Source organism: Neodiprion lecontei, chromosome 1 (genome assembly GCF_021901455.1).
Source record: "Neodiprion lecontei isolate iyNeoLeco1 chromosome 1, iyNeoLeco1.1, whole genome shotgun sequence".
NCBI lineage: Eukaryota > Metazoa > Arthropoda > Insecta > Hymenoptera > Diprionidae > Neodiprion > Neodiprion lecontei.
This window is the reverse complement of record NC_060260.1, coordinates 27,608,413-27,633,657: the sequence shown is the minus strand read 5'-3', so window position 1 is coordinate 27,633,657 and position 25,245 is coordinate 27,608,413. Positions and strand designations below refer to the sequence as shown.

General features: G+C 35.2%; 2 protein-coding genes and 1 long non-coding RNA gene across 6 annotated transcripts; 2 read left to right on the top strand and 1 right to left on the bottom strand.

Moving 5' to 3' along the window:
- Positions 1-1,259: 1,259 nt before the first annotated feature.
- Positions 1,260-9,491, top strand: LOC107221087 (E3 ubiquitin-protein ligase MARCHF8). The gene is made up of 5 exons (XM_015659964.2): positions 1,260-2,729; positions 4,558-4,649; positions 6,532-6,712; positions 7,383-7,648; positions 8,182-9,491. Exons 1-5 carry the CDS (start codon positions 2,586-2,588, stop codon positions 8,459-8,461), a joined length of 963 nt encoding a protein of 320 aa, XP_015515450.1. The 5' UTR covers positions 1,260-2,585; the 3' UTR covers positions 8,462-9,491.
- On the bottom strand, positions 8,886-11,066 carry LOC124292639. Its single transcript, XR_006902529.1, has 2 exons — positions 10,780-11,066; positions 8,886-10,236 (listed from the first exon to the last, which is right to left on the bottom strand). It is a non-coding gene; the product is annotated as an uncharacterized LOC124292639 (long non-coding RNA).
- On the top strand, positions 10,227-18,438 carry LOC107221086 (phosphatidate cytidylyltransferase, photoreceptor-specific). Of its 4 annotated transcripts, none has more exons than XM_015659961.2 (10): positions 10,227-10,479; positions 11,327-11,451; positions 12,140-12,236; positions 13,022-13,198; positions 13,907-14,109; positions 14,227-14,383; positions 14,560-14,715; positions 14,948-15,079; positions 15,170-15,304; positions 16,866-18,438. In XM_015659961.2, exons 1-10 carry the CDS (start codon positions 10,408-10,410, stop codon positions 16,974-16,976), a joined length of 1,365 nt encoding a protein of 454 aa, XP_015515447.1. In that variant the 5' UTR covers positions 10,227-10,407; the 3' UTR covers positions 16,977-18,438. The 4 variants fall into 4 exon arrangements, with proteins under 4 accessions (XP_015515447.1, XP_015515448.1, XP_046585935.1 ...); XM_015659962.2 differs by having other exon boundaries at positions 10,228-10,479; positions 16,887-18,438; XM_046729979.1 differs by lacking the exon at positions 10,227-10,479 and adding an exon at positions 10,703-10,805.
- Positions 18,439-25,245: the final 6,807 nt, after the last annotated feature.

The following is a 25,245-nucleotide window of genomic DNA, read 5'->3' as shown; positions in this document are numbered from 1 at the left end:
TCGTGCTGACAAGCATTGCAATAATCTTCCAACCAATAAACTGCAGATTCAATCTGATTTAATTGATGTCAATGTTCCGTTGTATATACCACCTTCGATTCATATTCTATAAGCGTCTTATTATTACCAGACGCAAAGGAGATAAGAGTTCTTCGTTTTTGCCACTCACCGTTTCGAAATTAGATCTCGCTTGGACCACGATGATATTTGGAGTACGTAACGTACGTCTTCATTTCGGATGTAAATAATACGATATTACACCTGATTTTATAAAACGCGAAATTTTTTATCAAAATCTCCAACTCGAAGTAAAGTTTCTGTTTCAATTAACGACGATTTCCAATAATTTCAAATTTTTGCTAACCAATTCCTTCACGTTTCAAGCTTGTGATTTCGGCACCGAAGATATTTCTAACAAAATATTTTTAATAAGGTTTTAGAGTAATTATTTGAAAACAATGCAAATCCAACTTATAATCGGCCGACAAGGTCTCTGAATGTTCGAGTACCTAAGAATATAAATATGAAGTACTTACATTAAAAGTTCAAGTAATGAAGTATATTATGCCTACACGTATCGTCACATATCTTCCTCTCGATAAAAAGATGATAATATAATACGCGCCTTCTGAATTTGCTAATATTCGATCGAGCGAATCAATCTTAACTTAAAATCCGTAGTCCATAATTTTGCAGATGCTTAGTGTATCTATCTGTAATAATGGTCGTAACGGCGAAAAGCTATCGCAGCACGAGTAATAGCGTTTGACCTTACAGATAGTGAGAAGCACAGGTCAAAGTAACATTTCTCGCAGGTCGTGAAACAGTGGAATTACTATAGGTATATTATTATATATTTACATAGCGTACGTGTAAATGAGAATAGACTCGTTTAATAGTAATCAAAACGTGACTGTACGCGATCTAAAATCAAGCACGAGTCTTGTAATTTTTCATAACGATTTTTACGAATGAAATATCTATCACAGAAAGTGTACGATCATTGTAGAGAGTGATTTATCAGTCACCGTAACGATCAGCGTCTACGGAATAACAGCTGATGGTCAATAATCAATATAGGGAACGTGTAGTAGGAGCGCTCTTCAATCCGAATGTCACCGATAATGTTGACTTTGAATAAATGCCGCGTTAGCATCGCGACTTCTAGCGCCATCGTAACCATATCGTAACAGCTGATTGGCGATTATTTTACCACGCCCACACGCCCTAGCGGTGCAAAAGAATAATATCGTCGCTAAGGAAGGATATTGCTCGCACTTGCGGAGCGAGTGAGCTTGCTTTTATTATCGTTTAATCGTTGCTTCGGCAGACCCTCTGTAAATAATGCGTGCTGACAGCGCCAGTGCCGCTAATTTGGCATTGGAACAAATAATTAATCATTTCATTTAAATGCGAGCCCTGAATATTCAAACCCGTAAATGTCATATCTCTCCGGGGAACCGTGCAGTCATCGACTCTTATTCGTTGTGTCAAATCTGTTTAGAGCCTGTGATGTGTACATACGTATGTACATGTGATACATGCATGCGATACATAATCTGTAATGCATATGCGCGTACGCACGTCTTCGAAGTGAATTTAATGAAGCTGTAAATATCTATTGTGAGGAAATTGTTAAAAAATAAATACAACAAAATCAAAATCAGAAACATCTATTATTAGCTTACGCTTCGTCGTGTGTTGTTCGGTTTGTTCAAAACGCTTAAAAATACATATTGTTGCCAACTGCTCGTTGGTGATATTTCACGTTTTTCCAATAAAACGTCCGGTCAGAAGAAATACAAAAAACAGAACGCAATAAACCAGTGAATACAATGTTTTTTCGCCCTCATCTCGGTCGCGAACGCGCGTTGTGAACGTAAATACGCTTTTTATAAAATTTAATATTGTGTACGAATAAGTGTGCCATGTTCAGACCTTCGTGTCGTTAATTATCCAGCGTTTTGTAATAAATGCAATATAACTGTACTCCGCGGTCAAACAGTCGGCGATACCGACCGAAGTATCCGGGTTTTAATTCTTTGCCGACGACTTGCAGGGGAGCTTCAAGTTTTGTGCCGAAAATTGTGCTTCAAACTTCAAACTACAAACTTGTATACACACTTCACGGAGTTCTCTGACGTCTGTACATAATTTACACATATTGAACGTATAAAAATTTGACAACCCGGTGTCATCCGAAGATCCGGCTTCAACAGCAAAACGTCGAACGTCGGATGATAAATCCGCGTCATATAATGCAGAGGCGGTAAAGCGGTAGAAAAAAAAAGCCTTATAAAACACCGAAACGTACGGTTCACGGAGAGACGTTGCTGTTGAAATCGATAAAAAGGAAGGTTCAATTCTATCAACGGGTCAGGAGACTGCAATAATTAACAATTTCACGACGAGCTGTCCGCCGTTGAAAGGTTATCATTTTCAAAACACACGCAATTTAAGTTAAAATACGACGACGACGATGACGGTGATGATGAAGCTACGAACAGGGACGAAACGAACGACGAAACGTTCGGCATGATTACCTTGTACTTAAATCGCTATAATACCAACAATAAGTTACACGAATGTTCGTCTGTGGTCGGAGCGCAATGCCAGTGCATCAAATCAATGTTTATCCGCCTGATTGGCAACCCCAACTTCCTCCTCTAGATCCATCCAGCAACGTCAGTCCGGGAAGCGGGGAGCCTCCTCCGGAATGGATACCAAGGGTATGAACTCGTTTAGTTTGGAGATTTTCTGAAAGCGTGACACCGTCCGAAATGCGCGTTCTTCGACCTCCGATACGATGATTTTCTTTGCGGAAATTTTCCATAACGTCACGTGTTTGGAGATAATTCAAAACAAAATGTTACAAAATCGTCTGTAGGCTATTCTCGGGATAGCTAATTGATGGATGTCTGCATGTACTGTAATTAGATTTTGATTCACACTCTGCGAACCAATTGAAGGGGGTTCGTTTGCTTTCAAGTTCAAAGAATGTAAACCCCTTCTGACAAATGACAGTCAGCATCCTTACATATGATGGTGAAGATGTTTGAAACGTTAGAAACGTTAGCAAACAAAAGTTGATATTAAGAATGTCACCGCATAAATAACCAGAGTTGAGTAATGTCTGTTTGCAAAGGTTTCAGCTGAATCCTCACTAGTAAAGATCGCTAGGTTTCATCGTCCTTGATGAGGTTTACTTTGATTGCGTCGCAAATTGGAGAAACTATTTTAGGCTGAAATCAAATCCGGATGCAGAATTTCCTTGTTATAATTCGTGTTATGGCTGTGCTGGTTAAATTCTGACTCAACAGATGTTGCCTGCGTCAGTCTGTTTAAATTATTTCAAAAAATGTGACGACATGAAAATATTCCATTTTCAGATTTACATTGCGGGTGAAAAAACTAATTGGCAAATTGATTTTGATTCATAATATTAAAGAATCAATCTTATTGGATGTTGTCATTATTAAAAGACCAGGTTGTGCTTTGTCAGATATTCGATTCAAGTTTCTTGAGTGGTTAAGAAAAGCTATGAATATATGGCAGTTTAAATTATTTTTAAGAATAGAGGTAGAAAGTATTCGTATTTCTTATGGATACATCATTTTGATAATAGTATGGAAACGTGTTAGATGTTCTCAGAATAAAATTAGAATGTGATTCACATTGGCCAGCTGCAGGCCAAGTCCTACCAAAATAACTGTGCTATGTGAAATTGAGGACTAATGGTCTATCGTAGGTGAACATGGTTTTGTCTTTTCAATCCCTTTTCATTTTTCTGATACTGTACCCATAGTAAGCATTTATTTAGCGGAGTATATTTGAGCGATTTAAGATGCAGAATTTTTATGATCTATTAAAACTGGTAATTGAAAACAAGGATCAAACACCAAGCAAGTTTCTCGAGTACAAAGTATAAAGTATAAAGGGAATGCTTACAAGATGCTGCTTAAAGCTCACTGGTAGATATCTGAACCATTCAGGAGCTGAATAATGTTTGTAATATTTATAAGCAGAAATTGCTTTAGTTGCTATGTTACTCATTACGACTTCATAACTACTCAAGTCCACAGGTTGTTGTGACATCCGAGTCTGCAGTTCCAAATAATTTTTGTCTTTGTACTAGTTGTATATCGTTCACATCTTACTTGCCATGTAGCGCAATAAGCGAAGCAAAAACGAATCTACTGTAGAATTACATTTAAGAACAGGTTAGTGATGGTTTGAAAGGAAGCTGTATCCGTGATCAAATTTGTACCTTGAATAAATGAATGGCATTGATTTGTAGAAACTGATAGGTATGTGCTTGATTTAAATTGTAAAAACGTACACTGTGTGGAAAATTGTGAAAATCATGTGAAGTTTAATCAATTTGAAATTTCGTTGGCACATCTTGTGCAGTTATAAAATATTTTTCATGCATCACCGACAATATCTTTCCACTTTTATGTAGAAAATATACTTTAGTTTTTTTTCCTTTATATGTATGTTATCTTAATGATAAGCATGCATGTAACATGACTAATGACGATTGTTAATGTCCTTCAGGAACCGGCGTATGCAACAGCCGTCACAGTTATACGTGATCATTCGCATTCTTCGATGAGTACCTTGTCTTCAAACAGTCATGACATTTGCCGGTAAGTTTTCAATAGGTATGAACTACCTTGAGATTTGTACAAATTACAAACCTGTTGTAAGCATTCGTTACATGAACTTTTAAAAAAATATTTGGATGTATTTTGTATTTATATTTGAGCTGGACGATACATGAGTTTCATATCCATAGATGACTGGTTAAAATGATTCAGGAATAATTTGTAGTTGTTTTGACGAAATATAAGAGGAATAGTTTGCGACAGGTTTTTTCTACGATTTGAAAGTTACGTGTGCCTTTCAATTTGTAGAACTTCCTAAATTTTCTTTATTATTAAACTCCGATTGAGGAATATGTGACAAGTAAATGAAAGAATCCGTCAGAAGATATGTATACCAGTACATTAATATTTGATTATCCGAATATCTATATAATATTGTGTACATTATCTCTGTGATCTTAAGTACTCTGTGTTAAATTTCTTACGCAGCAATAAAAATGTAGCATTTTTCTATGGTTTGTATCGATATGTTTAAATTTATTTATTTGATGGACCAAAAAACGTATAATGGTGTGGTAAAGGTTATTAGCAATGTAGCCACCTGTTATGCAAACAGCTTCGATATGTACTATTTTTTTGCCTTATGCTGACATCACTAGTAAAGCCAAATATAGAGGCTAGCTATAGCAGCGTCTAGGTTAATAGAGAATACAAGATTTTAGATTTTTTATGAGTCGTCTACAAAGTAAAAAGATATCAATGCTATTAGCCATAAGGTAAATATAAAAATTTCCACAAGTTCAGTAATTCATATTTCATCCTCATTGTTGCTCAGCCAAGAAGTATAAAAATGACATTGGTAGAATTGAACAAAATGTTCGAGATACTGTCATGTTGAAAAGACGAATACTAATTAATCCAATTGAAAATTAACTAAATTTGTCAATGCGCATAATGAAGTGGTGAAATAAATGCATTTTATCACAGAACAGCTTTGTGTTCTTGACCGAAGGTCGAATTGTTATTCGTAACAGACTCATGTCAAATATTTGCCAAAATATTCAATTAATATTTTCGGAGTATTGCCCGAGTACGAAGGGGGCATTCTCATTTTGATTTAAACAGCTGCTTCTTGAATCCTCAACATGCTAAGCTATTTATATCTATCAAGTCTTATTTAGCAAACAGTAGTGTTTGGATGGATTGTGCAATTGTGCGTAGGGCATGAAAACTTTTAATCGCTCATTCTCTTCTTCTCATTGACTTATAGGTTGACGTCAGCTTGTCAGGTTATAAATAAACAATTATCATAGTTCAATGTACGATTCTTTGTTTTGTAATTACGATGACCGACAAATAGTAATAATAATTCTGAAACAGATGCACATTGCATGCTGCGCTACACTAAAGAAATTATTATCCGTTAACATGCATGCTATACCACACATAACTGAAACGTCATTTAAAAGCAGTAAACATGTTTGTTCAACTGTAGGGGAACTTGCAATTAAAATGAGATAGTCCAGTTGATGTAATTTAATCCGCTTCCAAGTAAAAATATTCCAGAGAAAGATCGCTTTCATTAAAATATGATACAATGAAAGGATTTAATTCGAATTTTGTCATAATAACACCTTCTGGGCTCCACTCAGTTTGCATTTGAATTTAAGTGGTAATCAATCTAGAAACTGCTCTGAATCATACATTTTTGTATTTCTAAGCACTTGAAACAATTTCGGAACATCTATAAATGCTGAAAAAAATATCACAATATCGGCAGTTGTATATTACAGAACGTTGCTTACAAAACTATAATAGACAATGCAAAAATTTGTGTATAAAAATTCGGGAATTGAAGTTTTACACTCATACATTCGATAGGTTTCAAAAAAGGCAGCATTTAATTTTCATTTCTTTTTGCTAGAATATGCCACTGTGAAGGTGAGATCGGCGCTCCTCTGCTGGCACCATGTTATTGTAGTGGAAGTCTACGTTACGTTCACCAAGCTTGTCTTCAACAATGGATAAAGGCTTCCGACACACGCGCCTGTGAATTATGTAAATTCACTTTTATCATGCATGCCAAAACGAAACCATTTTCAGAGGTAAATTATGTGTACATATACTTTCAAAAAACTCCTCGCATTTTATATTTATGTCGAACAATTACGATTATCGAGAGTAATTAATTACACTTTGAGCTCTTAGCCCCAAGTGCTTAAATTTGAATAAAACATATGATTTTTATCTGTAAAGATGTTAACATCATTAGTCACCAGATACTAAAAAGAACATATCTTCATTAATTAAGTGATTCATTATCTTTGATTAGTAACGTTGAAAGTTTTCGTCTTTGATCACTATCGGCCAGTTTCTTCACAAGTAAACATTACGCCACACCAAATAATCTATTTCAGTTCTGAAATATCGGTAACATAATGACAAGAACGATATTCTTTCTCTGAGGTCATCACTCTTATCGAATATTTTATTCTCTCATAAATCAGACTATGCAATGAACTTTTTTTCATGAAAAACAAATGTATAATGGGTGAAGACTTTATTCAAATAGAGTTGCATGTAAGAACTTGTATACAAATTTCAAGTTTCTAATAAAATCTACCCCATCTCCATGTACTTATAACTATTGAAATATCACTTGTTCTTACTTTATACCAGTTAATACTTTGAAAGAAGTATTCTAGTACGAATGATTTTTACCGAGCGTATATTTCAGCAACTATTAAATCTCTAATTCCAATTTTCTATTTATAGTGGGAAAAACTTGAAATGTCTGCACTGGAGGTGCGAAAATTATGGTGCGCTGTAGCTTTTAACGCAGTCGCAGCATTATGCATTGCATGGTCGCTGTACGTACTTGTAGAACGTTCTATTGAGGAGGCACGGAGAGGGTCCATGAATTGGCCATTCTGGACAAAAATGATCGTTGTTGTGATTGGCTTTACCGGAGGCCTGGTGTTCATGTATATTCAATGTAAAGCATACATTATGCTCTGCAAAAGATGGCGGGCATTCAACAGGTATAATATTTGATACGAAACAAGCTTTTTCGTGTACTCTGCCTTTTAGAAAATTAATGTTAGTTGAAAGTATTTTACTTTAAAGGAGGTCAACTAAAAACATTCTTGTTATTACTGCTGTGGAAAGTAAAGTCTTGTGGTTTGCTATTTCAGGGTATCGTTATCTGATCGGTTATCTCGGTTATGGTTAATTATGACGACTGTTATTTTTTTTTATACACGTTTGAGTTATACTTAGTATTTTCTTCACATTCAGTTGAACAAATAATTTTCCTTATTCAAAAGATGTACATTTTAACAAATGTATAAATTTTCATCATATTTTAATTATTACTACTCAGCTTACTATTAGTAGCTTAAATGTGCTAGAGGTAAATATGGTTTTTTATTTCGCCCCGAGACTGTGTATTTAATTGTGTACAATTAATCATGTTACATTCTAGAAGCATGAATCGATTATCATTTTGTGGACTTGTAGGAATGAAAAGAAAATTAAAAAAATCGTTTATCATTTAATTTCTCATTTGTTACAGAGTGATTTTCATACAGAATGCCCCAGAAAAAGTCGTGCTTCCACCGTCTCCTGCAGATTCGCTCAGAGATGTGACGATGCCCTTAAAAGATCCAACAGTCTCTATGTCTGAGCAGAGTCACACTTTGTTACCGCGCACCGACCCGGCTGGTGCATCACAAACAATGAAATCAGAATCCACACCACCCCCCCAAAAGCATGAAGCTCAACTTAAACTTTACGTATTTGACAAGCTATCTACATCGGAAGACAATTTGTATAACAAAAGTGATAATTGCTAAATAAGTGACAATTTATGAATATATATTTAATCGGTACCTAATTGTGACCCCAAGAATATAGTGAAAAGAACGAATATTCTATCCGAAACTAGATTTGAACAGATCAAAGGGCTGTGTTTATTAATTTGGTAGTTTTGATAGTATAAAATGACAAAATTAGCTATGTATTTATTATTATGATTATTATTATTATTACTGTTGAAAATACTATACGGCGATTTGTTGTTACTTTTTTTTATATAATATAAAAATATCATGAACAAAGTTACCATTTAATACTGTTTAATCTATTCTAAATGCACAATGGATACGTAGGGTGCAAACTAATGGCAATTTTCTGAGAAAATTGTTACGTCTTATTAACGTTCTTACAAGTTATACGTGTATGCATATGCGTATGTACTTGTGATTTTTGTCAGTGCACCTACCATATCGTTATATTAATTATTGCAATCCTAAAAACCATCGTTAACCTTACTACTTGCAAGGAGAATATCAGACCTCTGAATCACAGATTCTGCTGAGACTGAGGGATGTATCCTTGGCTCAAATTATCGAGTTACTCATGCGTAGTTCCAGCTATTTGGGCCCTCTTTCACTCAATTCACAATAAATAAAATTGTCGAAAATTCGCAATTTATACTTCACTATAGCTCTGAAATAATAATATATCCGTTTACACTTGTATCTATAGTATCTTGTCACTTATAATGGCATTTCGCTCACCAAACTGCTAATTTAATTAGTTTGACCTGGTGTGAAGAGTCCTATGTGATGAAACTACTTATACAGGTTTTATATTTTAGGCCAAAGAATCAACCGTAGAAGTTTGAATACAATTCATGATTCAGAGGTCTGATACTCTCCTTGTTAGTATACATACTTTATACTGTATTCTTAGTCGGAATTTGGTACTTCAGTACTTAGATTGACAGCGAGGTGCTCCAAAGTTCGAAGCGGAGGTCTCGAACAAATATGTACATAATTATTGTATCTGTGATGTTAATAAATAAACTTTAAGACATTTCAATTATTGCATCACGTATTTTTTCGGTGTTTTTATGCCTCGTTGATCCCAAATCAATTTCACCTCGATACAGACCCATTACGGCAAAAATTCTTCTGTTTGCCTATTTCTAATATGGAATAGTGGTAGTTTTCAATGATGAATTTTGCTGCAAAAATGTCATTGAAAGCCACTTATTTCATATTAGAATTACATTTTATAGCTGCATTTTTCGCTCTACATATTTAAACGTCAATAATGAAGACTGTGCCATAAGTTGATGACTTGTGAGTTGAGTCTTATAAATTTGGTAAATTGGAATCCGAGTTTTGTGTACCGATTTGATATTGCCCAACGCCAGAATGAATTTGAAACTAGCACATGTTAATCGCTGATGATAATGGTAACCAGCCGTTAACCATTACCGTTGAGGCATATTTCGGCGATAAATGAATAAACCCGTGGATGTTTAATAAAAATCGAAGCATTCCAATAAGGTTGAGCTCTTTCGAACAAATTAGAAAATAATAGCCGAGTGATACAATTATTCGGTCATACAATTATCCCTTGGGTAATTGGTATAACGAGTTGTGGGCGCGTATTGAGTAATTTGGGCTTAGTGGTTTTTTTTTTTACAAGCATTTGTAGCTGCTGATTATGTGTACAACGTATTAGTTATAAGTGGGACTTCGGGTAGCTGGTTCAAATCGATATTGAATACCCGAGATTGCCCGACTGCGTCCCGAAGATCCCCGAATCCGATGTTAACCTGCAATGTGCAAGCCGTGAAGTCGGTAAGCGCGATTTGATGTATCACGTCCGCTCGAGTTGTTTTCGTAATTATTCAAACAATGTAAAGGTATGCAATTAACGTGTACAAGTCAGTGATCACCGGTGCTTGATCAAGATATATAGTTTTACCAAATCGTGAAATATTTTTATGAATAAAATGTCCGAGGTACGAAAACGGGCGATTGGAGATGTGGCAGCGGGAGACGTCAACGACGATCACGTAAGCATGTTTAATCGAATCTCTTGTAACTGAATAATTATTGGCTATTCATGCAGCCGATGAAATAATTTTCAAGCCCGTAAATATCTCCAGGTGCGATTTTCACACACGTACTACTTTTGACGAAAGGTATCCAATTTATTTGAAATTTTGTCTATTCAGTCATCTGTCGTGTTTTGTGTTGAAGAAATGTCAGAGAGCAGGCAGCGCACTCGAGTTTCGATTGTATGTTCGAAATAAATGTATTAAGTTTAACGACAAAGTAATCGCATTGAAATAATAAGATGAAACGATACGAACCGATATCAGTTGTTAGACTCAACGAGGTAATAAATTTCACTTCTCGATTAATACAACACTTTATTATTAATTCCCGCGCATGACTTCGCACTTGACGATTCATTAGCGCGTACAAGTTCTTACGTATAATACAACGCGTCATGGTGTATCTTTTGTTATTTTTCGTGAGATAGATATAGCACGTAATGTTTATGTTTACGTGTACGTATGTACATCACAGTGTTGCTCCAATGATACTTCTTGACATAAATAAAACAGATTCAATTTATACTACACAGATTGTGGAATTTCATGATATACCTATGCACAAAAACAATTCATGCATTATGCATATGTCTCATTCGTTACTCAGCATCGGTCATTTTATGGCGATTAAATAGAACAGAGTGCTTTAATTCAGTTGTTTCTCAGTGTCGAAACAATTAAATTATCGGTTTTAAACATTGCTTGGATTAACTTCTGTCATTTTGCATGCCATGAAATATGTAGAAACAATTCTAATAATTGAAAGAAAATAAATAACAGTCTGCACGAAATCATGTTGCAGAGGGAAGATGCGGAGTCGGAAGAGGACAATAAGATCGAAGTTGATGAAGTGTCCAAGACTCTGCCTCAAGGGACTAATCATACACCAGATGCGCTCGCTTCCGCTCTCTCTGGCATGTCGGATCGGTAAGTTTGAGGAGTGATAATCAGATCCATTGAAGAAATGATTTCGAACTACCTTCGTGCCACTTTCAACCATATACACTTTTCCTCATGTGTAGTTGTCGTACAACATCTTGAATGTTAAACCGGATTCTGTCAATATCATAAATATATCAAATGTATTTGCATAATCAAGATATGCATACCTATTGCTTTGTTGCCAAAGCTTTCGCGCCAATTCGTACCTTGTCATTGGTCCAAGCTGATGATCATTTATGACGAGGCAAAGAAAGTGGCGGAGATTGTTTGTCTTCAAATTTATGTCACTGAAGAAGACAATGAAATATTGTTTTGACATATTCAAATCTGCCCAAATACGTATAGAAAGTAATTGAAATCCACAGCTTCTTCTTTTCTTGATTGTACTTTCACGCTGTTCGAATACTTCAAAGTATTTCGGTGTAACTTTTATAGCTTATGTACTATCTATTGAAAATTCGACTGTGTTGAATTCTGTTAGAGGTGATTCATTTTAAACTGTCATTACTTTTAGTAGGACAAAGAGTTTCCTCTTTCTGGTAACAGGCACTAAAAGCCCCACAGTCAAAAATTTTTTGACCAATATTATTCACTTTTGGGTGTGTCATTTTCGTTTGATTCACTGTATGCCAAATGTTCATGACATATTATAGTATATATCGTTTCGATGCAGCTGGAGAAACTGGATAATTCGGGGCATTTTTACATGTTTAATGGTGACAGGATTTGGTATTATTATCTATGGAGGGCCATTAGCACTGATGGTCACGGTACGTATTATGCACACTCTTATAATTATTAAATTTAAAAAAACCATAGAGTTGATTAGTGGTTGCAATAATTCTAATGGTTTTTTGAATAAAAATGTTTGTGTCATTCAATAATTTGCTGCAATATTTTATCAATCCTCCGTTGGCGGCAAGTCATTTCTTGGAGTTTGTACCAATTTTATAATTCAGTCGTTACTTTAGTGAGTTAACCATTCCAGACGTTAATATAAAGTAACAAATATAAAGTATATGTAGGATAATTTTCAGAACATTTATGTTTTCAATACTGCACAACTTGTTTTTATCTCTGTTCAAAGATAGGTGTCTGAACAGTAACTCATAATCAATTTTTGTAGCAAAAAGATCACTCCATTCCTCAATCGCCTTGTTACTCATTAGCTCTATTTTACACTTATCTTTTATTCCACGATACATATTTTTGTTTCCATTTTTTTTTTTATAATGTGCAAATTCAAGATTAAAGTACAATATATACAATGTAATTAACACTGGTAATCTGTAAACAACACGCTTATTGTGAAATTTACGATGCATAAGTTTTACCGAACGCGTGTTACATACATCCCTGTGAAAGACTGTGATATTACTTGAAAAAAGTATTTGACAATCGAGGATGATGGATGATTTAATATTTTGCAGAGAATTTAATAATAATAACAACAATAATGATAATTTACAATGTTTTGAAAAATGCAACTGAGCATATTAAGCTTTCGGGTTAACATACGTTCTGAAATAACACTGCTGTTTTGGTTTATTAACAGACTTTAGTTGTACAAGTGAAATGCTTTGAAGAGATCATTAACATTGGATATACCGTGTATCGAATTCATGGTTTACCTTGGTTCAGATCTCTTTCGTGGTATTTCTTGATTACTTCCAATTATTTCTTCTATGGAGAGAACCTGATGGATTATTTTGCAGTGGTAATAAATCGGACGGTGAGTTATAAAAACAGCTGAGTACTCTTTCAACTATTTTGTAAAACTAGTATTTTATTTATTTTAAACAAAGTATTCATTTAAGTTGAGGAATTTTTGTTTGTTATGAATTCCATGGACCCTAGTCGTTTAATACCTGAGTAGTTTGTGGATTACTCTGAGGGTGTTCCATTTAATCCTAATTGAATCCTTTGGGTTTTAAGGGAGTTTTTATGCGCTACCTTACATTAGGTGACGACAGAAATAATCACACTTGATGAACACAGCTGTGGGCATGGCATAAAATCAATAAGCTTTTCTTGAAAGCAAAGCTTTGCTGTGTTTATATGGCTTCATTTTCCATCAAGGCTTTGAATATCAAAAGTGATAGTTTTAAATGGGTCACGTTAGTCAAAACTTTTTCCCAGCCCTCAAAATCTACTGGAAAATTGCCAAATTGCGGCTTATATGAATGACCACCTATAACTTCATAGCGAAAATATTTTGGCATGGAAGCTATCTAGTTTCTGCTGAAATAAAACCTAGTGTAGTAATTGGCTCACTATTCAAATACACGGTATCAATTGGAACACTGTAGTCACATTTAACAATGTCATTGGTAATGCATATATTAAAACCACGAAATACTACTTTAGTTCTTACATCGAATGATTTGTGTCAGTTGTAATTTGAGGCAGTATTACTAACAGTTTAAAAATTTTTCCATAGGACTACCTACGCGTTTTAGTAACGTATCATCGATTCATCTCGTTCTGCCTGTATATTATGGGTTTTGTTTGGTTCGTACTATCTCTTGTCAAAAAATACTACATGAAGCAATTTTCTCTCTTCGCATGGACACACGTTGCGCTATTGATCGTAGTGACGCAAAGCTATTTAATTATACAGAACATATTTGAAGGATTAATATGGTAAGTTTGAGGAAACATCATCGTCTGTTAGTACTAAGATTTAAAGTATGCTTATAATAGGTCCGAATGTTAATATTGGATACATACTGAACAAATATATTTATTTACCTATTTCAGGTTCATTGTACCTGTGAGCATGATTGTCATAAACGATATAATGGCATACGTCTTTGGATTTTTCTTTGGTAGAACTCCATTGATAAAATTGTCCCCAAAGAAAACTTGGGAAGGCTTTGTAGGTGGTGGTATTTCAACGGTCATACTTGGATTATTGGTCAGTAAAACTTTCAACAAAGTTCTTTGTATTAATTTACTAATCAGTTCTAGAAACGCTAATTTTCAGTTCTCCGATTCAAGATTCATATTGTCCCAGAGTGAATATTTCGTTTTCAATGACCTATTTTCCTGCAGAATTATTCTAATATATTTTTATTTCATTCATTTTATCAGATGTCGTATGTCATATGCCAGTACCGCTACTTTGTGTGCCCAATTGAGTACAGCGAAGCCTTGGGTCGAATGACTATGGACTGTGAACCATCCTATCTTTTCAGACCGCAAGAATATACTCTGCCTACTGAAACCTTACAAAATTTATCCAATTGGGTAAGTCGGAATCTGGTCATATTTATTCATAACCAGATTTCCCCTGTTGTCACGATGCTAAAGATACCAGGAAATGTACAAAATTGTAAAGTTTTCAATAGTTACACACCTGTTACTACTAGCACTTTTATTTTACATAGAAATGTTAATCAACTTATGAAGTAAAACTAATTTGAAGATACAGAAATACACTTGAATAATTACTAATTCACTGTTTTTAATCTGTTGACAGCTCGGTTGGAAGGGTACAATAACAATGTATCCTTTTTTGCTGCATTCACTGTCAATGTCTGTATTCAGTTCAGTGATCGGGCCGTTTGGAGGATTCTTTGCTAGTGGTTTCAAACGAGCTTTTAAAATCAAGGTGAATGAATAATAGAATTACCAGTATTGTTAGTCCCATAGTCAATTAACTTTTGGCTGTTGAAAAATGATTCATTTTTCATTATCGTAGGATTTTGGTGACGTGATTCCTGGTCACGGAGGAATAATGGATAGATTTGACTGTCAGTATTTAATGGCAACGTTTGTCAATGTTTACATCTCATCGTTCATCCACACCGCCTCGCCCCAGAAGCTTCTACAGCAGGTAAGCCTGATGCTTTCTACTTCCCTTGTAAACTATTCAGTTGAATATTTGAATAATTTATGTTTATTACTTTTTATTTTTATTTCATGGCTGAACTCTAGTCAGCTTTAATGAACAAGTAGCTAGCTTAACTCATTAGAGTTGGGATTCTTTTGAACAATTTTTTGGTATCGGATGATAATATGAATAAATAATGAAATACCTAGTTTTGTACACCCATGCAACTGGTGAAAGAGAGTATAAATTTTATCCATTTCACAATACATACCTAACACTTTAACTACGCCACAAAACACCGTATTGGTCAATTTGTGTCCAATTTTACTCATGTTATTATTCGTGGATAATTATACACATTTTTTTTTTTGCATGAGTCGTGAAAGCAGTTCCTGAGATAATTTTTTTTTCATTTCCAAATCTTATTTAGAATTCGAATATTTTTTGCACATTGTGAACAATAATGTTTTAACGTCATATGTGGCGGTGACCATCCAGAATCCCCTTGCGACGAAATTTCCGTGGATAAAATCTCGATAGAATCCCCAGGATAAAATTACGCCGGACAAATTCCCCGTTGGACACAATCACCCCTGAAAAAATCGCCCCTGGACAAAATTCCCCCGAATAAAATTTTCCCAAATAAATAGTTATCTAATTGCATGAACATTAATAGACGTATAATAATATTTGGGAACGGGAATTTTCTGGAGGGGAAATTTTGTCCGGGGGATTTTGTCAAGGGAAGATTTTGGCGAAGGGGATTTTTCCACAGGGGATTTTGTCGAGGGAAATTTTGGAAAAAGAGATTCTGGATGGGAACCTATATGCATGTAATAAATTTTGGAACTGGAAGTTTGTTATAATTCGATATCGTAATTCAATTGTCCAAATTATGAAAAAATTTCTCCTAAAACGTGAATGTTTATTTGTAAAACGCATAAAGATAGGAGTCTGAAAGACGCCGAAAAAAAATATCATTTTCGGTCTTCACGATCTGTAAAACTGGTTTCATTTGGACACTTACAATTTCGTAACAACGCTAAATTTGAAAAGTGGTGTTTATTTTTGTATGTTATATTTTACTAACGATTTTACTTTTCTTACTAATTTCACAATCATACAAAGGGCTGGCTTGTGCACCGTAAGCACATCCTAATTGTTTAACTTAATATCAGTAATATTTTTTCTGTTTGCACCAATTACTATTTTCACTGATTATCCTTCTTCAATTTCTTTGATTTAATGTCTCCTCCATGGTTTACGCATTCTTTAATTTATATTTACAAGAAGACTCTTTGGATTTTGAATTTGAACTTATGTCGAATTTTTGCCTAAACGATTTTTTTGTTTCGGGTGGTTACAAAATCATGGCTAAAAATCTAATTGCATTGATACAATCGAATATAATACAATATTATCAGCATCTTTGCATAGGGTATGAATGTATTGAGTCGATTCTGAGTCTTGTTGTACGCATGTTATTATTTTTGCATGTTTTACGCTTCTAACCAATTAATCTTCAAGCCAGCCCTTAATACAAATTTCTGTACTCCACGTACAGAGCGACGGTATTTTGTCGCAGGTGTACAACTTGAAGCCGGAGCAGCAACTGCAGCTTTTTTACACTTTGCGAGACGCGCTGGAGCACAGAGGTATTCTAAATACGCCCTAAACATTACCACCTACGTCAGGTAGCGTGTGGGTTATTGATTGGGCGCCAATTGCAATGCATTGCTATGGGAATCCGAATAAATTGAGACATATTTTTCTGAGATTTACTTAACATCACTACAAAATACCCTGGTCTATTTCTGTTCACAAAATTGACAAATACAGCGACTGAAACGTTCGTAAAGGACAATATTCCTTGGTAAAAAGGAAGGCAGATAGCTTCACGCTATCCATTATTACCAAATTTATGAAAAAAAGATGTTACCAATGGTAAATGTCGAATGTGCCACATATTATGCTTTTACTCTCATAGCAAAGCAGATCATTGGATTAGGAAATTTATATGCTCGTTATTTATTTTGATTAAGTTTCATTCTGAAAGTATGTGCGTGATGTCCCTGTAGAGTATGAATCGTACAGAATATAACTTACTTATTAACAATAACTTATTATCTTCACATCACTGAGTGAACATTGAATTTTTTTCACAATTATCGACGTTTTACTATTTTTTTTATTAAGTACGTGAAATTACTTCAACGTCCTGGTTTAAATATAAAGATAAATCATTGGACAATTACAGTCATGTATAGATCGCGCATTCCATTTGCTAGGTAACTACGAAAAGATCCATTTTGCAAGAATTCATCAATTCGTTGTTAAAATAAAAGGCACGAAACAATCAAATAAATTCCATCCTCGTTAAGTCAACTTGACGCTGAAAGGGCGCTTTATCCATCAATTTTTGGAATACAAAAGGCAATCCACGAGTTGTTCCTTCCTGGATAATTTAATTGTTTTGTGCCCATTTCAGAGAAATTGACAACATTAAATGATCATTATATTGGTTAGTATTTTATGTATCACACTAACGTACCTCGTAAGGAATCTAAGTCATTATGTTGTTAATCATTTCCAATTTACTAGAATTCAAAATAAGCCTTTTTTTTAATTTAAACAAAATTCATATTATAGCGATAGTTTCATATATCTAGTTATCGTTATTACACCTGACTTGAGTCTTTATGTGTCTTTCATCATTCTTATAGTATTTTACGTAAGCAAATGATCATAAATCTCTTACAATTTTCAAGCCACTCAAAATGTTTCTAACAATTCTTTCCATAACATCTATTGATTGAAGATTTAGATCTTACATCCATGTATGTTCACACGCACTTATATTCTGCCGACTTGCCAAGTTGATGCCTGTATAGCTTCAAATATTTCTTTTATAATACGATTTATTACTGTTGAAAAAATGAAGATATTTCGAAATAACGCTGTTTTTATTTCACACTTTTCGCAATTATCATATATTTGTCTACAAACCCACGAGGTGCGGTGTTCTCTCACCATGTCGTGCATTGCTGAAAAAAAAAAAAAAATACTACATCATATGTAAAGCATTCAACTACTTTATTATCCCTGATTCATATTACGGCATCAAACAGTTATTTTCTGACGTGAATACATTTTTTTTTTTTTTTTTTTGCGAGTACGGTACACACATTTAGTCATAATGAAATAATAAAACGTGTAGGGATTTCACTCTTGCGCGTCTCACGTAGCAATACTTGCGTGTGTAGCATAATTGAATCAATTGATAAGAAAATCCTCTGTCACAAAGAATAATTAAGTATAAATGAATTGAAGAGTAGAAAGAAAATATATCGAGTACGAAAGCATATAGCAAATAAATTGGTCTGTAAATTAATCAAAATGCAGAGTGAGAAAGAGAGAGAAAGAAATATTGACGTTTTATGTAATATAATACTTTGTTTTTTGGATTAATTATTTATTGTCGTTTGCCTTTATGATTGAAGCTATAATTAGTATACTTGAAAAAGAAAAAAATATATATATATATACATACATACACTAGGCACACATCCATACATAGGTACCCTATTATATTGACTTTAATGATGTGTCAAATTGTTGTTGATTTGATCTTTCTAATCGTAAATTAGGGTATATGTATGATTGTATTCTGTGTACTACCAATTGAAGTAATATATGCATTATATTCAATTAATCGATAAGTATATATTATCAATGGCTTCCAATCAGCGTCTTTTATTTGTGGTATAAGAACAATCACTAGTACCGTTTGAGGGATGCTTCGTCTTACCAGATTTTCAAGAGTTCAGCTTCTGCGTAACGATTTTGAAAAATGTACAAGCTCTTTACGTAAACGCCATAAGCGCAGCTGGTCAATACCACTTGAATTCGTAATGTTGGCAAACTGGAATTTTTTTTTCGCTCCGGTTTCAGATTAACGATTCGGCAAAAACTTGCTTTACCGTTTTATTATAGTACATCAGATCTCATTCGCTTGAAAAAGTCGAGTTTAAATTAACAAAGAGTCTGCAGTCCGTCAATCGTTACCAAATTAGAACGCAGGCATGTTTCCACGTATCTCGATGATTTGACTAGTTTGAATTATATTCATTAATAATTTTAAATCTAATTATAACTCACTCGACTGGACGAGCTGCGCTTGCTGTGATTTGGATCGCTGAATCATACACAATACACGTGCATATATCTAAATATTGTTGACGTATAAACGGGTATATACATACATTGGAAATCCTATGACGTTGCAGTAAATACCGACCATGTTTTTTGGGTGAACCATTGTTGGCGTTTACTCGCCGAAAGTGTATAGTTGAATATTATACTAATAGCGTTTATTGACCAGATTTGGCTTGAAAAGCCAGTCTAAACGGCTTCGACTCACAGTATAATACAAAGTACTATTTACGACGAGGTGATTTCTACAGAGAAATATTTGTGTCGCACCTCTGTGAAATCTATGAGGCGTGTTTAATTCATTTCGTGGAAGAAAACGAGGGAGCTATTGATTCTATTCAGTGTTTCTTAACTAAGTACAACTAACCAGGAATCCGTTGGATTGAGGGCGTCAGTATTTGCATCAAGGTACGGCGCTATTAAACTGGCGTAGGCAGGGCATTCGACAAATGTTATATAAAAAACATCTGCGTTTTGATTATAATAATGTTATATATTGCACGCGGTTCCAGTGTTAATGTTATGTATAAATTGGTTAAGTATTGTAGGTAAATTAAATTTAATGTTTTTTTTCAGACGATTTATTCCCCGTTATAAATAAATGTATTGTCTAACAGAAAAAAAACAGATAAATAAATAAAGAGAGTAAAGAATATACTGACGAATTTCTGGATCACTTAATTTTTTCCATTTTCTTTCATTCTTCGATGTAATTCACGTTAGAAGACATATCGAGTCGCGTTTTGACTATTCAACCGACTCCAATTCAATCCTATCATTACTGGAATTTTGACATTGCCTTGGTGTTCCGGTTCTCGCGATCCGCAATAAGACTATTCGAGAAAAAAAGGAGAAAAATCAAAGAAACAATTATAATGGGGCTAGGGTATTAAACCGATGTTTGTTACGTGAACGTCATTTCGTGTTATATTGCTATCCTGAGCGATTAATCATAACTCTGATTGTTATGCCGCGTCGAACTGACATGACAAAGGCTAAGGAGACCTGATATACTTATTTATCACACTCTTAGATTACGATCAAGATAATATGACGGTTTAATATGTATCCTGGATTACTAACTACTGCTACTTCCTCGAATATGTACTGCACGGTCCTGTTAATTAGTACTCGAACAGACAACCGACGTTGTAATTTCTGACACTTTATCGAGGTCCCGATCAATTAGGGCGTCGACTATGCGGATCCAGGAAATCCTGGAAACTTTGTGATGATATTAATAGTGCGGAAACATGTGATGTTTCGGTTTATAAGGGTCGATGTAGTTTTGCCAGATACCAATTTTACGCACTCATTCAAGTTTCTTCCGCGTCCCGCGCATCTGCCGTATCTAGAATAAATGTTGTAAAATTTTTTAAATATGTAAAGTATGTATAAAGATATGATTGCTTATAATAACAATGAACGATTGCTGTCGCGGTATTTGAAAAAGCACACTTTTGCGAAAGAATCCGAAGTTTGACGTTTCAAACGAAACAGAAGTTTCAAGTTAATCGCTGATCCGAGACCAATTGCTCGATTTTCGAATTTTTCAGTAAAAAAACATCTATTGCATGAACAGAGGAAATTTCGATGAAATTAGTTGAAAAACCACGTGGTTGAAGATAGAATTATTGTACTATTAAGCAAATTACGATTGTCCGAAATTCAATAAACCGTAATAAAGCAAAATATACTTATATTTTCAGAACTCAATTCCTTAAAAGTTGTTCAACAATGAAAAAACAGGGATATTATCCTCTGCCGTGCCGTTGCGTTAACGTTCACACGAGCTTCAACCTCGTAGAGGTTTTTTTAAAATTGTTGAAAAAAAATCCACCTGTCAGCCTTTGCGAAGTATTATTCTCACAAACTTGCCATTCATTGTCAATGAATATTCGGACTACGCTAAGGTCTCAAGTTCACTGTTTATAAGCTCATTTGATCCTACAGCTTGTAAATCTAATCAATAATAGCTACCGGCTGCGGGAATGCGAATATTTATCTATGTAGTTTACATACCACAAGCATTTTATACACGCGTGCCTCTGCTGTCCGTTCCTTACAAACAGTGATCACTAATGACCGAAAAATTGAAGGGAAAAGACGTATTGTACACACGTGTTTAAAAATAGGTATACATGGTCCAATGGTATGTGAACCGGATTAATGTTCGTTTTATTTTGTACCGCAATTTGCAGAATATTGCATCCGTGATCGGCAATGATTCTGTCTATACGTGTGTCTTGAGTCGTGTTCCGTTTGTTTGATCAGATATAAATAAACGTGCAGTTTATATATGTATACCTATTAAGAACATGTACAGTTATACAATATCTATAAGCTTGCTGCCGGATAAGCGTGGGAGTTGTGGTCTGGTAACAAGTAAGATAAATCCACGCTACGCATGGAATACTTTGTTTATTAACGAGTAATAAGTTGTAACGGGAACGAAGAATGTCGGGGATGGCGTAACTGATGTATTTCGTAGAAATCTCTTTAGTGTTCAACCTGTTTTTTTTTTTTTTTTGCAAATTTTACACTTTCTCGTTAGTCGAATAACACCTAAATACAGGCTACAATTTCCTGGATACAGGATCGTCGTGAAAGTCATGGCTGTCATTCGATTGGCACGCAGAATTGGCGAATCTGCATTTATAAGTATTTTATAGTAATTTAATTAATAATCGAACTTGAAATGATTCGGGAATTCCTACCACGTGCACAAAATCCCCAATCACGTCTTACCAATTGTCAGGCTTATTTCGATAAGTTACCACCATTGCGAATTCGTGTCACTTGTAAATGAGCGTTCCAGTAATCCTACATACATTCCTAACGCCCTGCGGCACACGCGTTTCTTCCTTCGTGCGTTTATTTTTCATTATTTCGGTGTTTTCATTTTTTAAATAATTTTTCTTTACTTAATCACTTAGCAGAATCGCTCGATGAAATACACTAATTTGATTGCGGTGTCTCCAAAACCGGGTGGAATCTCATTTGCCGATTGATTTGCACAATCCTGATTCCGTGTTGAATTTTCGCGAATCAATTGCTTTACCCAGTATTTAAATGCGCCCGTTTTTACACTTTTATCAAATATTATTCATTGTTCATCGCTGGGTTTGCATGTGCAGTGGCCATTATTAACAGAGTAAGATTTTATATGAATAATAAACATGATGGTAAATACAGGAACGGATGACCAATACAGCTTTATTTGATAACGCAGAGAGGTATTTTTGTTGTCACTTTACGTGCTTGGTGGTATTATACACGTTAAATGCTAGGACGAATTTTAATCGGACAACATGTATATCTGTTATAAGTCAAGTTTACTGGCGTAGGTACGGCAAGGCTACTCGTAACGAACAGAGACGTCGGAATATGTCATTACTCGCTCGTTTATCTCCATCTACCAATTCGAACTCGGTTACACCTACCGTCGCTCGATCATACACCACTGCAATGTCGTTTATCTCACATTCCGAGCGTAGGGTACGAAAAAATAAAGAAATTAAAGTATCTCAGAACGTTGTATAGGAAGTTGTGCATATCATTAGCTGCAAATTGTACTGATTTGATCAGACGATAATTATGTATATTTCATTTATAATATGCCTGCGTACCAAGGTCTTTGACCATTCCTTGCGACGACCTTTTTATCCTTCTGCCTCGCAGACTTTTATCATCGTTAATGACAGGTACGTTGATGGGTAAGTTTTTACAGCGTTCCTGTCGCGAAAAGCATTGAAGATTCAAAAATGCTCAAATCTTGGCACTCGTATCGGTTTCCGGTGACGCCAGGATGTTGTACCTACGCACTCGTAGTGTCCTTGATAATTTCGTAAGTGGGTTTACCTGTACGCGTAGGCAGGAAGTCTCCGGTACTTTTTTTGGTTCAAACTCGATTGAGCCAGCCTTCACGGGCTCATATGTGACTTCGCAATGCAATTCAAGCTTGAAACCAATTCCCTTGGACAGCCAGTGAAGGTCCGAAGCTGGTAATTCTGACTTGTGTTGTAGAAACGCAGTTCATCCCTAAAATTCGTCTGCCTATAACAGATCTTTGAATCTTTGAAGATAACAAGGTTCTGAACTTTGTATGTATAATATTAAGAGATATTGAAATACGAAGATTGACATATCCTCCGAGGTTTTAGCGATCATTGCCATCGGCAGTGACGCGACAAGGTTTCCCTTGATTTTTTCCATTGAATCGATTTATTGTATACCGACAGCTATGATTTGCGGGACTTTCCCACATTCTGTTTACCGAGACGTGACAATTTTCTCCAACGAGGTGTTAGCATTTCGAATTCGCGGAATTAGAGGAGTTTCTTTCTAGCACGCCACCGCAACACTTCCGGCGGGGAGAATATTTTACAGCGTTTGCTCTTTTGCTTGCCCCATGATGTGTAACGCCTGGGACTCGTTAATTGAAGAGTACAGAATGAATTGAGAGTTTTTTGATCGTTCGATCCTTGAATCAGGATTATTTTTTCACTCGCGACAAGGCTGGTGTCGAATGATTGTTTCAGCGAAAAACGTTTGAAAATAATAGTAGTAATAATAATGACAGTGCGGGGACTTCCAGGTTCTTAGATCCCGGATGTCATCACTGCGTTCCATTTGTATTTCCGGTTGATAAGAAAAAAAGAAGATGAAAACAAATAGTGCATGTAAGCATCCTCGATCGTGAAGCATCATACCCGCAACGTGACGTTGCAGATTGCCCCGAAGTTCAAGTCGTGATGTCGACTATGACTATTTTATTTCACAAGTATGTCCGTGGCCTCTCTATAACGCAGAGCGCCTTTCCGAAGTAGCACTCATTTCCTGTACGCCTATACGTGCAGTAAATCAAACAATAAGAAGGAAGACAAAAAGAAATCCTGCTTCCCGGCGTTTACTTGACGTTGCAAAAATCTCTCTAATCCGCGATGATTCAGTGTAAATTTCAGAAAATCAGATCTTAAAGACGTGTTTGCTTCTGCTGCAGCTTGCTCTTACATAAAATCTTTACGTTATGTTGTAAGTTATGCGATTTTTGTGTCTTTATCGGGAGCTCGAAAGCAATTATGTTACAAGTACAGTACTCATCAGCTCTACGGATCTTCGCATAAACAACAATATTTTAATATAACTTATTTTGAATACACCAATATCAACGAAAAAATTTGCAGTGGAAGCTCAGTATTCACTGAATACCATTTAATTCAACTAAAGACGCCGTATTTTCATTCTTTCGTTCGGTGCAGATCCTAGGAGATAAGATTTAATTACATGTAAATTAAATAATTTGCGACAAGAGAAACGGTAATATACCTTCTAAACTCAGACAGCCAGTCCGCACGACCGAATCAAAGATTTATTACATCATCAGATCGAGGTATGTGCACACGCGACGAAAAGCAGTGCCCATTCTCTATCGGTTAACAATCAGGGGTGTGTGTCCTTGACGTTTACGGTAACAGTCTTTAAGCAGACCGCGAATGAAAAAGTTACCGACGTATATAGCTTCCATAGATGTAAACGTCGCCGATGCGTTGAAAGATTAATTAGAAATCCAGACGGAGCTTGAGCAATGCGAAAAAAGGTATCAAGGATCCACCTTTAATTTTGCTGTTACTCATATTCTAGCTGTACGGACACAATTCATCGTTAAAATTCACCTCGTATCGATACATCGTTGCAGCTTCGTCGACGATCAGTCGAATCCCGTTGGTTTT